The sequence below is a fragment of the Rattus norvegicus genome, chromosome 12 (genome assembly GCF_036323735.1).
Source record: "Rattus norvegicus strain BN/NHsdMcwi chromosome 12, GRCr8, whole genome shotgun sequence".
Classification (NCBI taxonomy): Eukaryota; Metazoa; Chordata; class Mammalia; order Rodentia; family Muridae; genus Rattus; species Rattus norvegicus.
Window position 1 is genome coordinate 17,580,153 of NC_086030.1, and position 16,982 is coordinate 17,597,134.

At 50.2% G+C, this 16,982-nt stretch overlaps 1 protein-coding gene across 4 annotated transcripts in view; it reads right to left on the reverse strand.

Annotated features, from left to right (window-relative positions):
• Sdk1 (sidekick cell adhesion molecule 1) overlaps window positions 1-16,982 on the reverse strand; it is a 986,485-nt gene that overhangs the window by 88,723 nt on the left and 880,780 nt on the right. For all 4 annotated transcript variants that reach the window (XM_063271861.1, XM_039089863.2, XM_039089864.2 and 1 more), the window contains 3 exons: window positions 15,375-15,569; window positions 9,981-10,182; window positions 2,523-2,626 (listed from right to left, as the gene is read on the reverse strand). In XM_063271861.1, coding sequence (XP_063127931.1) covers window positions 2,523-2,626; window positions 9,981-10,182; window positions 15,375-15,569 — 501 coding nt within the window. The remainder of the gene's footprint in view (window positions 1-2,522; window positions 2,627-9,980; window positions 10,183-15,374; window positions 15,570-16,982) is intronic.

Here is a 16,982-nt window from a genome sequence, read left to right on the forward strand (position 1 = left end):
TCCCCCAGTGAGGGGCTGGGGGTGGGGGTGGGGTGAACACCTGCAAGGCCTTGGGTCCCATTCCTAACACAGTTAAAAAGAAAAAGCTACTTAGTGTCGTCAGAGGCCCCTCCCTCTTCCAGCAGTGGTTGAGTTGGTCTTGCCAGTCAATCTCCACCTGACAGAGGGAGACAAAGGGCCACAAACACAATGCAAATCCACCCACAAAGGGAAATTGCAAGTCTCAGACAAGGAAGATGATGAGATAGGGGCCTCAAAAGCTCCATTTGAATATCAAAGGCTTGAGAAGGGGCCTGGGGAGCCTGGAGAGGTCCTTGAATAGCTTTTCAGAAATGGCCTATTCCTTGAGGTTGCTGGGAGCCTGTCAGGATCCCCTGCTCCCTGTTTGTTAGAGATAACCCAACAATGAAAGCAGCCTGCTGGGTGTCTGGGTTTCTTTCTCCTAAGAATTAGTGCACTGTTGCAAATATTCTCTCCATTGTGTCTGATGCAAGATAAAAATGAATGTGTTTTTTTCAGGTTTCCTTTGATGCCCACTCTCTACCCTTGTTCCACCCCCTCCCCTCTCCTATGTCCGTGTGTGCAGGCTCTGTGCATGTGTGTGTACGTGTTTATGCCCTATGCTGGTCCTCAGGGGAGCGTGTGGAGGCTGGAAGTTAAGGGTGGATATCTCTTTGCTGCTCTAGAGTTTGAAGGTCTATTGCTGAACCCACAGTTTCCCCAGTTTGGCTAAACTGTCTGTCTGTCTGAGCCCTGGCACCCCCATATCCATCCCCCCAGCCGGGGTTATAAATGTTGCTTTTGCATGGATGCTGGGATTTGAAGCCAGGTCCTCATGCTTGAGCAACAAATAGGATACCCACTGGGCTATCTCTCCAGTCAGCAAAGCCTCCGTTTTAGATGAGTTTATTGTTAGCCTTTCTCTCAGCAGTGAATGAAGGGGGTTTGTGCCTGCTTTGTTTCCCACTTCCTCTGCCAGGCGCCTTGGGCCGCCCACCCAGCTTCCTGTTCAGGGTACAGCTTCTCTCCGGAGCTTTGCTGTTTCTTGGCCCCTACAGCTGTGAGTAGGATCTCATCAACTCACAGGATTCATGTCTCCAGGGATTCGGGGAAGCCTAGGGTCTCTTTCATCAGGCACCAGACCTAGTGGACTCCACCACAGCATGGATGCTGGGTTTGCAGCAAAATTCTCTGTGCTAACGGAAGTTCTCAGGAAGAAAAAAAAGCTGGACCTACACCACTACAACTTCTATGACCCTAGAGAGTTGGAATGTTACAGGTCGGGGAGTCGAATTATCTTTGGCTATCTTAGTCCCTAAATATCCCACCACTGTGTGCAATCTAATAGCATTGTGACTGATACATAAATCCTTTTGATTTACAGATCCCAGCTTCTCTAACTCAAAGGCTAAAAATGTCACTGGGTAAGTCTGAGGTCTAAAGTGGATCTTACTGCAACCTAGCTATCCGGTGTTCCCACCAATTTGTTCCACCCATAAATTCAAAAGCGTTCTTGTTTAAAATTCCCTTTGTTCTGCCACTATAAAAACTGTAAGGAATTGTTATCATGCTGGAACATGATATTTGAGGCAACCTGAATCCATGTTCCCCTCAACCATGGTCACTCAAATTTGACTCCCAAGTAAAATAGCTCCCATTCCTGTTGAGGTGAGAGCTGTTTTTGTTTGTTTTTATTTTGTCTTTGCATCAAACCTTTTGAGTACGGCTGGGAAGCTACAATGGCTCATCTCCACCCTGAGCTAGTCCCTGAAGTATCCTGAAACTTTGTGTGGTGCAAGTTAAATTTCCAGGTTCTGAAGGGTGTAGGGGTTAGAGGAGGGCGCAAAGACACATGATGTGAGGTCACAGACCAGGCAGCTGGGACCTGGCCCATTTGGAAACCATTGCACTGGAGCGTTAAATGGAAAAGACAGAGCTTTCTGGGAGTTACCACAAAGCCCTGGTGGCTGCACTAAGTGCCTGGGCTTTGAGGCTGATCTGGGAGTTACACTGTATCCATCTCCCATCTGCCTTGTCAAGTTATTGCTGTGTCTGATGGAGTGCTCTCCCAGGCTCACCCGCACTCCCTTCCCACACCCAGGACCAGGTCGCTGATGACAATGTATCTTCAGGCCCAGTGCCTGTGAGGTCAGAAGGGGGTGAAGAAGCCACCTGGTGCTTTGGGGGGGATCTGAAACTGCTTGGACCCAGCTACCCGCTGACATTTATTTTTAACGACCTCCATTAATTATTCAATTTCTAATGGACGGGGGTTTTGGAAGCCAATCAAAGCAAGTTCCATTCCATCTGGAAGCTCTCCGGGGGGCCTTGATTTATGACCATGGGGTGTATAGGAACACCCCAGGCTGTCAGTTACTAATGGACTTCCCCTGCTTGTCACCCTCCCTGGTGACCCCTCCACTCTGCTCAAAACAGGAGCAGGTTCTTTTTCTGGGAGGAAGTTGCCCTGGGGCCTTAGCACAGCAGTGGGGAGTAGTTGCGCTGGGCTGGCTTTTGCTCACCATCTTGCAGTGTGGTCACAGCCTCTGTTTCTGCACTGAAGTCACTGTCCCCAATGTCGTTGGTGGCCTTCAGGCGCAGCTTGTAGGAGGTGAAAGGCCTCAGCCTGCAATGGAAAGAAATCAGTAACTGTAGTGTGTCTGTCGGTCTGTCTGTGCAACGACTAAGGAATCATGGAGAGGCAGACAGATGTTTCCTCTGTCCCAGAAACTGCTCAGTTGGGTCACCCTGCAACCAGGATGGACAGAACCACTCAGTGGATACAGGTACTAGATCCTTTCAGGGCCCACTAGACTGCCATGGTGCCCTGGGAGAGCCAGTTTCACTGAGGGAGATCAGGGAGACAATTTTGTCCAGAGGACATTCAATATCTCTTTAATAAGATGCTACACAGTACATTATTGCTTACGTAGGCCAAGGATGGAGGGATAGAGCAGGGGTTGGGCTCAAGGGAGGAGCTGAAAGATCTGTCTTTTAGCTCTAATGTATCCAGAGCAAAGCTTGCCCCTCACTCCTCCCTAGTGTTCCTGTCAGGGCTCTGTCCTGGCCCATCACCCTCCTTGGATTCCTGATGTCTCTGCTCTACCCCAACCAGACATGCCTCAGAGTCCTTCTCCCTTTCACATGCTGAGCCCATGCTACACCAGGGTGAGCATACACTGCCCAGCTTGTACTAGGGACAAAATTCCCAGGCAGGATCATGAGGCAGGAAGGAAATGCTGGCTTCAAAGACAGGTTATGTTCTTTGAAAACCTATGAGCAATCCCAGAAAAAAAAAATGTGGATTAAAGTTCTGGGGTGGGGAAGGCAAGAGAAAGAAGTAAAGAAAGAAGAAAAGGTCATTCTACAAGGCTGCTTGATTGATTAGAACTTCTAGAATGTCACACGTTGGGAGGAAGTTACCTTGGACTCCCATTAGTCCCCTAAACAGCCCTCAGTGCCCACCTCTGGGTGCGAACATATATTCAGGTGACGTTTAGCCAAATTCTTTCAGAAGGTACAGATGGACCTCTGGCTTCCACACCCACCCAAAGACTAAGACTGTCCTCAGAAAGCATCTGAAGCTAGAGCAGAGACCTCCTCCACTCTCTGTAACCACCTACCTGCGGTTTCCAACAATGCATTTTAAATTGCCTTGACTTAAGGCTTCCTTTGTGTTAATGGTATGGTAATAAAAGTTCATGGACTTGTGACCACATTGGAACATGGTATTTAAAGTAGTCTGGATCTGTGTCCCCAGACTATGTTCACTCATATTTGACTTCGGAATACTTCTATCCCTTGAGGTGAGAGCTTTGTTTTTGAGGCTGCCATGATCAGAGTATGTTTGTGGTCCCTTGCCTCTGAATACATTAGATTACAGCATTTCCCTAAAGTTCCACTCAGAGTCCCTGGAATGGTCTGGCCTTGCCAATTCTTAGACCCCTATAGGCCTGGCTTCACCAGCAGCAACCAGGAGACTCTGGCCTTAGTTGGCTTAACTCAGCTTAACAGAGAGGCCTCCAAAGGCCTGCTAACTTGAATGGTCTTTGCTGTGGTTTCTGGGGACAGCATTTGTTTAGCTCAAACAAAGCACACCCACCTGTTCCCAGCTTTCCAGAAGCTACTGTGTCTAATTTCAGTGATAAATGCCAGCCTCGTGCACTAACTGAGACCCCTCATTTGAGTGTCGAGTTGCTTCCCTGAAGGCAGCATGGGACTCTTAAACATGTGGACTCTGACATACCTTCCAGTCTCTCACCCAACCATGCCTGGATGGGGCACTGTGCAGACACTTCCTCATCTGGTGTGGTGGTTTAAATAGGTTTGGCCCCCATAGATTCATGTGTTTGAATGCTTGGCACTATTAGGAGGTGTGGCCTTGTTGAAGTAGGCGTGGCCTTGCGGAAGGAAGTGTGTCACTGGGGCCAGGTTTTGAGGTCTCAGATGCTCAAGCCAGGGCAGTGGCTCACAAGCTCTCCTTGCTGTTTGCTGATTCAGATGCAGGACTCTCAGCTCCTTCTCCAGAGCCCTGCCTGCCTGGAGGCTGCCATGTTCCTGCCAACATGATAATGGACTGAGCCTCTGAACCTGTAAGTCAGTCCCAATTACATGTTTTCTTTATAAGAATTGCCATGGTCACGTTGTACCTCCACGGCACTGAAACTCTAACTGAGACATCTGGGTAGCTAATAGACAGACATCAGAAGGCTGTCCTGAGAATTAAATCAGAGGAGGCACTTGAGAGGCTCTGTAGTAAGCACTTATTTAAAACAGCTGATAGAGGGCTGGGGAGATGGCTTGGTGTATAAAAGGGCTTACTATGCAAGCATGAGTAGGATCTGAGTTCAAATCCCTAATACCACATGGGTGGGCGTGGCTGTGTGTGAGACCCCAGTGCTGGGGGAAGGAGAGGCAGGCTTACTACCTGCCAGACTATCTCCAGGTTCAGTAAGAGACCTTGTCTCAACGGAATAAGATGGGGATAGAGCAAAACACATGTTCTCCTCATGTAACCTGTGTATGACTTCATGTGCACATATACCCCCTCCCCCCACACACAGAGCAATCATCAGGATAATTATTAATTAATATTATTTCTTAGATATTATCTTAAAAAGCTAAAGTAAGTGTCCATCACATAACAATAACAATCCTGGATGCCCTTTGGTCCTCTCTCTTTCTTTCTTTCTTTTTTTTTCTTTCTTTCTTTCTTTCTTTCTTTCTTTCTTCCTTCCTTCCTTCCTTCCTCCCTCCCTCTCTCCCTCCATCCCTCCGTCCCTCCCTTTCCCCTCCCTCCCTCCCTCCCCCCTCCCTCCCTCCCTCCCTCCCATTTTGCTTTGAGTCTGTAGCTAAGGCCGGCTATAAACTTACTATGCACCTGAAGATGACCTTGAACTCCTGATCCTCCTGTTTCTGTGTCCTCAAGACTTGGCATTGGAGGCATGTATCAACACATCTGGTTCTATGTAGTGTTGGAATGGTATCCAGAGTGTTGTGTATGCCAGACAAGCACCCGGCCAACTGAGCCACATCTGTGGCCCTCCTGTGGCTTCTTTATCATGGCCACACTATCATTCTCCATCCCTAAAGATGAGGCCAGGGCGTCCTCAGGCATTCCTGCCCCTTAAGCACTGAGAGGTTCGATAATACTTTGCTGAAGAAATGAACACATTATGGTGACAGCGCTGCTCCAAGTCCTCTTGGGAAGGTAGAAGAAGAGGGTACGTGCCATATGCTGTAATACTGACCTTCCAGACAGAATTGTGCCCCTTGGACAAAAGTCCATAGCTGAGGAGGTCATGTATGGCTAGAACGTATAGCTGCATTTTCCTCAGTGGTCATGCTTTCAAAATGTCTCCTAAATATTTATGTTTGAACCCACAGACCTGGGCTTCTCTCAGCCTTGATGAAAGAAGCTTCTTTTGGCAGAGGGCAGTACTTAACATGGGATGGGGGAATAACTTGTCACGTACTACAAATCAAAGACTGAGTATTTAGACCTAAACTATACATCCATAGGCTCCCTTACGGCCTGGAGAACACTGTGAACGAGGACGCAGGAGGAACGGGAGAGCTGGAGGGTGGGGAGGAGCACTGTGAAATGCTGCCTCTGGGACACTGCATGGCTGTCACACAGGAACTCACAGCAGCCGGGGTAATGTACACAAGGTCAAGTAGCCAAAATGCCAGCTTGGATGGGGTTGATGTTCTCCAGCCTTGACCACCCAATCCTGGGGAGCTTCTGGGAGTTGCTAGGGGCAGGGGGAGGAATATTTATTTATCTACGTATTTAATGTTTGTGTGTGCACGTATGTGCATGCAGGTGCCATGGAAACCAGAAGAGAATGTCAGATCCCTAAGAACTAGCGTTATGGGCAGTTGAGAGTCACCTGATGTGGGTGCTGGGATCTGAACCCAGTCCTCTGCAAGTGAAGTAAGTGATTTTAATCACTGAGCCATCTTTCCAGCTCAAAGATTTATATTGTCTTTATTATGTATATGTGTATGAGCCTGAGTATGTATATGTGCACCACACATGTTACAGATGTGTCAGAGCCTGAATGTGTGTATGTGCACCACACACGTGACAGATGTCTCAGAGACCATAGAGGATGCTGATTCCCCTGGAGTGGACCACGGATCACTCTTTCTTGAGTACCTGCAGGGAGTCTTACGACTCAGAAGAGAACTGTCATGATGGTGACTGGTGATCATGACCCTGTCCTGGCCTACAGCTTCGCTGGCTGTAGCTGGCTCTAGTTCCCTGGAACTAGCATCCTATGTGCAAACACATCTGGCCCCGCCCACTCCTGCTGATGTCACCTCTGATCATAGCTGACCCCACTATGCCCACTCCCTCCCATCTCAGTCCCAACCCATGCCTCCATCCTGCCAGGGTCAATCCTGCCTCAAGGACTCCCTGATAAAGGAGAGAAAGGCCTGCCCTTTGAACTCCCCTACATGCTTCCTCACTCCTCCAGGGCAACCTGAGCCTCTCCTGTGGGGTTGGCCAAGCAGAATCTAAATGTAGCTCCAATGTTACCAGCCAGGGTGAGTCGTTTGATTTTTTTTTTTCCTTTTTCTTTTTTTCGGAGCTGGGGACCGAACCCAGGGCCTTGCACTTGCTAGGCAAGTGCTCTATCACTGAGCTAAATCCCCAACCCTGAGTCATTTGATTTTTATGGGTTTCACTTGGTTCAGCTGTAAAAATGGAGCTCAGAGCCCCTAAGACCATTTGTGAACACTAAATCGCCATCAGTCATCTAAGGGTCTTGGCACATAGTGGACAATTAATAAATGCTACTTTCTCTTTGCCTTCTGGAAAGTTCTCTCTCCCTGCCTCTGTGGGTGAGGTGAAATTTACCCACACTGTGGGAAGTGTCCCCTGGCCCTTTGCACAGGTATGCCTTGCCTTCCAAACCCAGATGTTGTACAAGTCACATTAAGGCACAGTTTTGAGATAGATTGACATCTGTTTCCTCAGTATCCAAGATGCAGGAAATAAGGAGACCTCACAGCACAGGGACTGAACTCTACTAATACACTGCTCTGTAATGCCTTGTGAGCATGGTCACATCATCTAGCATGAGCTAGAACTGTGGATGTTCACATGTGAGTTTTACCTGCACTGCCAAAGCCCTTCAGAAAGTGTTGTGCTGTGGGTAACGGTGGTGGTTGGAATAGGTGTGGTCCCCACAGACTCCTGTGTTTGAATGCTTGACCCTTGGGGTGTAACACTATTAGGAGGCACGGTCTTGTTGGAGGAAGTGCATCACTGTGGAGGCGGGGCTTTGAGGTCATGTGTACTCAAGCCACACCCAGTGACACAGTCTTATTCTGCTGCCTTTGCACCAAGCTGTAGAATCTCAGCTCTGTCTCCAGTACATGAAGGTCTGTTTACTGCCCTCCATGAGGACAATGGACTAAGTCTCTGAAACCGTAAGCCAGCCCCAGTGAAATGACACCTGGTCTGCTGCTTTATATTTCAGTCACAGTGTCTCTTCACAGCCATGGAGATCCTAGGACAGTTAAGACACAGTCTGCAGTCCAGTGTTCCTCCCCAAGGGCTAAATTCACGGTCTCGGGAATACAAGTAGTTCTGCACGTATCACGATGTCAGCAGCTCCCATCCCACCCTCATGCTGTGCTCTGGGCTCCAGTCACTTGAGCAGAGAGGCACCAGATCTCCACAGTTTAACTCTTGTCTTTCCTCTAGCCGATCTCATGAGGCAGATAGAAGTATACTTAGCTGCTGGGATTATTAGGGGTGACACCATGACAGTGGACAAAAACGGCTGTCCGAGACAGGCTTCCCTTCTGGTTCTTGCCCACTAGGAAACTGACAGTTCTCCTTTGAAGTAAATGAAACTGCCTGTCTTGAAACCAGGGTCCCCCCTTACCAAGCACAGTGTCTGTGGATACTCAGAATGCTTGGAAAGCAGGACTAAACTTTTTATTTTGTCTTTCACATGACCAGACAAAGGGGTAGAGTTGTTATGCCTCAAAGAGAAGTGGTGTTTTGGGCCTTCACCTCCATTCATTCACCCATCTCCTTCCCACCGCCTCTTTCCCAGGATCTGCTTTTGGGGGTACTGGAGCATGGGTTCAGCCCCATTCTTCTTGCCTCCCAAGTCCTTGGGCCGGGGTGTAGCCCATCTGGAATATGGGATCCCTGAAGATTTGGGGTCCCTGGTATGGAAAGTGTCAACAGAGACAGGGGGCTAGCTCTCAGTAGGACATCTCCTTGGACACACAGACACCTACTGTGTGAGCTGGACAGGGCCATGGTGGAGACTTTCAGAGTAAGGGCCCTCTGGTGAGTAGGGGCCCTTTTTCTTCTAATACCTTTAAATTAATTTTTTTATTAATTAAAAAAATAGGTTTTTTTTCCGTTAGCATTTCAACATGTTCTCTATCATGCTCAGATCACAACTCCTAACTTTTATACACATGTATTTTGTATGGGAGACAGGAAATCATAAAGGGGTCCAAGAGAGGCTAAAAGGAGGCTCTGTGGTGGAGAGGTGGTTATGGAAGAGGAAGGAGAGATATAGGTGTGGAAGGAAGGGTGGGACAAGGCGAAGGGGAGGGGCATCTCATACACACCGACAGTGAATACGTATGAACAGGACACTCGCTACTTAAATATTAGATCAAGTTGGGTAACCCAGCGTGATGGGTAACATTCACTCCCAACCTGACAGACTCTAGAATCACCCTGGCGTCACACCTCAGGGAATGCCTGCAGCGGGTCACCTACATTGGGTTAATTGGTGTGTGGAGACCCACTCTAAGTATGACTGGCACTATTCCAGGGGCTGGGTCCTTGAATGGTGAATGACTGAGAGGAGCCTGCTGACAGGCTAGTATGTAGTATGTAGTATGTAGTATGTAGCATGTAGTATGTAGTATGACAGGATGATGACAGGACTAGAGGCTTGAAGCTCCTGCCCCATGCCTTCAAGGCCCTGAGTGACTGCCTCAAACTGGGAACCAGAATAAATACTTCTTCCCTTAGGCTGCTTTCAACAGTTTTTGTTGTTGTTGTTTGTTTGTTTGTCTCTATTTTGTTTTGTTTTGTTTTGTCACAGTAGGGAGACAAATGACTTAGACTCCAGGTTCAGAAAGATGAATACTGAATGCTTCTCGGCCGCTGCCCCACATCCCACCCCCACCCCCACCCACCGTGCCCCTGCCCCTCAGCCCCTCCCCCGCTTCTCCCTGTACCCTTGTCCTTTGCCCCCTCCACTCTCCCCACTCCCCCTACTCTCCCTGTTCCCTCTGCACCCCCTGCCCCTCTTACCCCTCCTCCCCAACTCCCCCGCCTCCCCCCCAGTTCCCCTGCTCTCCCTGCACCTCCTACCCTCGCCCTTCCTCCTCTGCTCCCCCTGCTTCCTCCATCTTCCCCACCCCTTCTCCTCCCCCATCCCCTCTACTCCCCACCCTACCCCAACTCCCCACCATCCACTCCACAGTACCTTTCAACAGCACAGAGTGTGGCCTCGTGGCTGATAGACGAGGAGTAGGTCTGCCATTCTCCACCCGGCAGCTCTCGCACCTGCACGGTAAAGTACCGGATTGGGGAGGCCCCATCGCTGCCAGGGACCCACTGGAGCCGGAGGCTACGTGCTGTCACTTCTGCCTGGGGTACCAGGAGCTCTCTAGGGGGCGCTGGCCTCTCTGCAACCAGAGGAAAAGAAAAGCTGGTACTCGGAGAAACCATTCCTTACTGCCCCTGATGATTGCTGGTGAGAGACCCTGTGCGGGACAGGCACCAGGAAAGGAAGTCCTGAGGCTAGAGAGTAGGCCTAGCTTAGCAGGACACGTACTTGCCATGCAAGCATGGGGACCCACGACCAAGACCCAGATCCCACACAAAAATTGGGACGTAATGGTGCATTCTTTCAATTCCAGTTCTAGAGAGCTGGAAAAGACCCCTGGCTGGGGCTTACTGGCCAGCCAGCCTCACCTAATGGGAGAATTTCAGGTCCCACTGAGACCTGTCTTAAGAATTAAGACCTACTCTGTCTTAAGAAACGGAGTAGCTGGTACCTGAGGAAGGAAACCAACACACAAGGCTGGCCTTTTGACTTCTCACACATGCAGTCCCCCACATGTGAACACATGTATAAGCATGTTTCCCCTCCTGTGCTCACAAAGAAAGAAAAGCAAGTTCTCAGTTTGGGAGAGGAGGTTATCTTACAGCTGACATTGGCTACACCAGATCAGGTCTGACTTGGGAGCAGGACTTGTTCACAAAGCAGAACCAGCCAGAAGGCCCCAGCCCCTACCAGCAAGGGTGAGTGTGTCTGGATGACAGCCGGCCGACATCTCAGGCAATGCTCTTTCAAAGCCTCCTTTGCCCACTGTCTGATTTGGAGGCTTAGCTCATCCTTAAAGCCTAATTTCTTTTTCTTTATAGTTAACCTGGGTCTAAGACAAGAAAGGCCTCTACTGGGTTCTCTTGGGAGGTGGAAGGCAAGTGTGGGGTGGGGATGTGGGAGACCCTCGTGGAAGGGTTAAAATGTAGGATACCTGAGGCCTGCCTTGGTCTTGAATGGGTACCATGTGCCTGACACTGTGTTTCTTTCTGTCCCCCATTGATTTCAACAGAGGAACTCCATAGAGGGAGAAATAATTGTTTAATTGTTTATCATGGGGATTATTGATTCTGATTAAAATGTGTGACGTGTAATAAAGCAGCCATCGATTGTGGGCCCCACTGTGACAGGGCTGTGAGAGGCGCTTCGATCTGGTTCAATCAACAGACCTGGCTGTGAATGCATACGCTGGCTGGAGGCCTGATTTCTGCAGGCCGGAGAAAAAGCTGGGCTCCCTCTCAGTTTCAAAAGCCTTCTATGGCCATACTGCCACAGGAAATGGCTCTGGCTTCCTGTCCCTAAGTCTTGCATTAGGGGTGCTGGTGTAGGGAGCAGTGGACCTGTGGTGGCTGGCATAACCAGGCTTCAGTGGTTCACCACAGAAGGGTGTTTGTATGTGTTCATGTGGATCCGACTCAAGCCCTATAAGGGCTGGCAAGACCTTCATTCATCCTTAGCAAAGGATTGATGAGTTGGGGAGATAGCTCAGCTGGTAAGGTAATTCTGGTACAAGCATGAGAACCAGGGTTGGATCCCTACAACTTGTGCGCAAAGCTGCCCAGAGGAATAGCTCATGCTTATAATCTGGGGAGGTAGGGACAGGCTGTGGCTTGATGGCCAGTTAGCCTAGCCAAATCAGCAAGTGCCAAGCAGTGGGAAACCCTGTCTCAGAGAATAAGGTAGAGAGTGTCTCAAGGAATGATATCTGAGTCAGCACTCTACCAAGTCACATGTATAACCTACACATGCATGCAAACACTCACTCACATGTACGTACTCACACAAACAAGTATACATACAAACATGCACACACATGCAGTGTTGAGCATTTCTGTAGAACACATGACCTCAGGAAGAAGGAAAGGTGGTTGTCTGAGAGTCTTTAGAGCAAAGGCCCTTGTCACCAGTTCTTGAAAACACTATTAAGCACTCTGGTGACCAGACTGCAGCCTCCAATCCCTGGAGGGCCCTCCTAGCACCCATCTTTAGGCTCCTGGTCCCCCGATCCAGGTGCCATAGGCGTTGAAGGTCACATCAGTACTCTGAGTTCACGCTCATCCTCCTGCAAAGGACCCAGTAAGAGCATCCACTCGAAAGGTCGGAAGCAACAGGGATATGGTAGAGAAGCCCTACACATGTGCCTGGCTAACAGGAGGGGCGTCAGCAGTTGGGAAACTCACTGGTAAAACATGCACGTCTGCAAGGAGGAGCAAGATGCTGGCTTCCAGAGAGGGGGAGGGGGACATCTTTCCAAATGTGCTGTGGCTGTAGCTCAGCCGGTCTAGTGTTTGCCCAGCATAAACAAGGCATGCGTTTGGTCTATGTACCCACTACAGCTAGGTGTAATGGCATATACTTCAGCCCCAATGTCTAATAGAAACAGGCTAGGTGGCGGTAGCACAGGCTTTAATCCCAGCACTTGGGAGGCAGAGACAGGCGGGTCTCTGAGTTCAAGGACAGCCTGGTCTACAGAGTGTGTTCCAGGATAGTCAGGGCTACACAGAGAAGCCCTGTCTCAAAAACCAAACCAAACCAACTAACTCCCACCACTACCATCACGACCACAACATCATTATCAACAACAGTGTCAACAACATGAACAACGACAAAAAAGAGGCAAAAGCAGGAGGATCTGGAGTTCAAGGCCAGTGTGGGCCATTTGATGAACCTGCCTGCATTTAGACTATCTTTATCGAGAGATCAGGCTGTCCCACACCTCCTAGAGCTGACAAGCCCCTGCTGGGAAGATTAAACCTTTGGTAGGGGTGCCTGGGCCCCTTAAACAAAGATCTCTCTAACTCCGCAGTCCCAGCCAACACAGTCATATTTTGAACACATACGAGCCAAGGTTAACCTTTCTCTTTTAAGTTGTTTTTCAGGAATATTGTGTCATGGTAATGAAAGGCTGAGTGTCAGCCTGAAGCTGGGAAAACCCTGGAAAAGGGGTATGCTCAGCTTGGTGACTCCCGGAAGGCAGGTGGCCTGACCAGGCTGCAGCCATTGGAAGGAGCCGGGCTCAGTCGGGGAAGGTCGATGGACCTCGGGTCTGCTGGGAACTTGCTGGTTCAGGGCATGGGAGGTGAGGCCTGACTGTGCAAAGATGAGGAATGATTGTGTCAGCGCACAAGGCAGGCACAGTGGGTCTCGGGGCAGCATGACCCATTCTTCACCCGGCAGGCTTCTCCTGGGATGGAGACTTGGTTTCCTCTCTGATAAAACCTTAGGAGGCTTTGGTGAGAGCTGGGTTTGGGAGCAGAGGAGGTGATGCTTGGAGGCAGCCAGAGCAAGACAGAAACTCCATGCTGGCCTCCTTCCGCTTAGATTGAAGTGCTCTGAGTTTGACTCCTTGCTCCCTGAGATGATCTGTTTTCAATCCTGTAATAAACATTATCCCAATGCCACAGTGACACTCATACCTGTTGGTTGAATATTTACATCACACCCTGAGAGCCATGTTGACGAGAGGGAGAGTGCTCGGCTGTCCTGGGCACTGTGCTAAGTGACCCACACAGGCATCCCAAGCCAGGGCCATAGCAAAGAGAGGGGAAGGGTTTGCCAAGGCCTCACAGTTCTGAGCCTTGAGCTCACGGCTTCTCCCGTGAACCTTTCTGGCCCAGTTTCCCGGACTGCTGGGTCTGGCTGTGATGGCAGCCTCCCTTGTGTGGCTCTCTTTCTTGTGGGGACAACATTGTTATTTTAGAGTAGAGATTATCTTGGATTGGTAGCCACAGTAAGTAACCAAGCAGAATAATATAGTATTAGTTATATGAATAGTGATGGAGCTGGTGACACTCCTTAGTAGATGGAACATAGAAGGGTCGTGGGACCCTCATCTGGGATTCCAGCCCATTATTCCCTCCCCCCCCCCCAGCTAGCTGCAAGTGATCCTGGTAGATGCTAGATTATACACGAAGTAGAAGGCTGACTAAAGGGAGACTCCTCCATGAAGTCATCACTGTGCGTGATACGAGTGATGACGCTGTTCAAGGGTCACCAACACACTTGTGAGTGAAACCCCACCCTCTGTGCAAGGTAAGCAGACCCAATAAACGCTCTGGTTCTCCAAGCTGAATCTTGGTGGAATTCTTACATTTGTCTGTTGGCTGTGCCCTATGTGGTCAGGAAAGGAGGCATATCACCTATGCCTGGAGGTATGACTTCCGAAGAGAGGCCGATTGGGCTGCCGTGGAAGGTTCTAGAACAGTGGTTCCCAACCTGTGGGTTGTGCTCCCCGACCCCCACATATCAGATATTTACATTATGACTCACAACACTAGCCAAATGGCAGTTATGAAGTAGCCACAAAATACTTGTATGGTTCACCACAGCACGAGGAACTGTACTTAAGGGTCACGGCATTAGGGAGGTTGGGAACTGCTGCTCTAGTGTGAGGCTCAGGTTGCGGGTTAAGAGCCTGCTGAGATAGGATCCAACCCAGACTATCACAGGAGGAGCTGGCCCTGTGGTGGTCTGCGGCAGCTGTACTGGTGCAGATCAATAAAAGTGCCTCAGTTGCCCATCCTCCTCTTCTGTGAAATCAGGACGTCCCTGAGGGAAGGTATGTACAAGGTACACCACACACCTGGCCCTCAGCATGGAGCAGGGTAAGTGTCTCCAAAGGACAGTGGCCAAGGATACAGCTTTTCAGAAAACACCTACTGTGAGTGTGCTCACGAGAGGGACGCAGTCTAAAACATTAGACAGCGAGCGGCTGGTGACTTCAAGGGCTCACACTTACCAGACTAGAGATTCTCAACCTGTGGGCCAAGAAGACCCTTTGGGGGCTGAACAACCCTCTCACAGGGGTTGCCTAAGGCCATCAAAAAACCACAGATGTTTACATTAAAGTTCATAGAAGCAGCACACTTACAGTTATGAAGTAGCAACAAAAATAATTTAATGGTTGGGGAGGTCACCGCAACATGAGGAACTGTATTAAAGACACCATGGCCCATGTCTTTAACTAGCCAACCTAGCCTATGGAGTTAGCTCTAGGCTCAATGAAACACTGTCTCAAAAAATAAGGTGGAGAGCCTTAGGAGCAAAGACACCCCATCTTCAGCCTCCACAGAGATGCATACACATGTGCATGAGTACCCACACACACACTGAACACATACACACAAATATGGTACACAGGTTAAGAAGTGAAAAAGCTAATCTGCCTAGCTCCCTGTCTTGCCCAGGCTTCTAGACCCTGTGGGCAAGAGTGGGAGTGAGGACTGCTGTGTGCCTTGCAGTCTACAGTCAGATTTGGGCCTGGGGGCTTACCTCTCTTCTCCGTGGTGATAACTGTGGCCTCCAGGGGCTCGCCCCAGCCCTGTCTCGTCTTAGCAGACAGTCTGAAGATGTACGCAGACTCCGGGGCCAGCTCTGTGGCTGTGAACTGCCGCACGGTGGCACCCACCTCAACAGTGGTGAAGGTGTGAGGACTGCCGCTGGCCAGGCGATAGGCGATCTGGTAACCTGTGGGAGCAGGGAGCAGAGTCAGGGAAGTCATATCAGCCACTTATTTCTTTACTTGCCCAGAAAACGCACACTCCGGACACCCCCATCATCAGACCAGATTGGAAACCCAAAGGGCGGCTTGCCCTCTCTCTGTTCCTTCCCGAAGCTCTGTGGGGTGCATATTGATAGGGAGGTCACAGCCCTGGCAATGAGCGCCGGGCGTCTGAGCTCAGTCCTCTGTGAAACTTGTCTCACAGTTCATTCTTCACAGGAACAAGAGGTGAACACAGCTTCGTCTTTCCTCTGATGCTGCACGCCCAGAGAATGCAACCAGACCCAGGACCCCCGCACTGTTCCCCACGGGAGGTTGTCATGAACCTGTGACTCTCACTCTTCCACCCCCTTCCGTCTCCCCTCCTATGGTGCAGCCCTTCCCTTCAGCCCAGCAGGAGAAGCAGGCGATTTGACACTGCTCGAAGTGGCCGGATTACTGCATAGTTACACTTGCACTATTCACTCCCTTCCTAGTTTCCTCCTCCGAGGCCTTCCCCACACCCTCATCCACAATTCCAGCCACCCAGCCTCCCTTCCCAGGCCTCCTGAGCGTGGAGGTTCTGTGTTAAAGAGCTGAACACCTTCCAAAGTAGCGGGTTTGGCTGGCTCTGCGTGTCTCTCTGAGTTCCTTGATTATGAAGGGGTCACGGTTGATCAGACATTATTAATGATCAAATCCCTCCAACCAAGCAACCCCGATGTCTGCCTGCAGGCTTGGGAAGAAGCCTTGCCAAGTTCCCAGACCCAACCGTGAGCTGTGGGGCAGACTGCCTTCTGGGCTCCCGGACCACGTGTGGTCTGGGCTTCTGATTAAAACCAGAATGGATGGGGTGCTGTGACGTGTAGGAAAAAAATTAATGAGAACCCAAGTGTTCACGTTAAACAATGGGGACTCAGCAGGGGAAAAAGCAAAGCATCGAGCTGAGCAGGTCCTCCACGGCTCTGCTCTGTGGGGCAGCCTGCAAGGGGGCCCTCTGCAGGGACCAGAATGGGGCAGCTGCTCACCTCCTGTGGAGGCAGGGCTCCTCCTAGTGCACAGCTCGGTCAGTGCCCTGCATGCCCTCAGGCAGTACTTCTGCTACTCCTGGTCCTCCTGGCCCTCCTGGCCTTGCCTTTAGCTCCAGGGGTTTCTAAGCTGCCTGGCTATTTCCACAACTGTATGGTACATCTCCTCCACTCCTCCAATGGAGGCCAGCAGAACACACCCACATAGAGGTCAGACTGAGCACACCCTCACTTTCAGACCCACTCACCGTGGGTCATCAATAGGGTGGCTGTCATTGCCATATCGACTAGGTGACACAATCCTCAGCCTTGTCCAGAGTGATGTATGGTGTGTATGAGGTGCTAACCCCAGGCCCCTTACTGGCCGTGGTC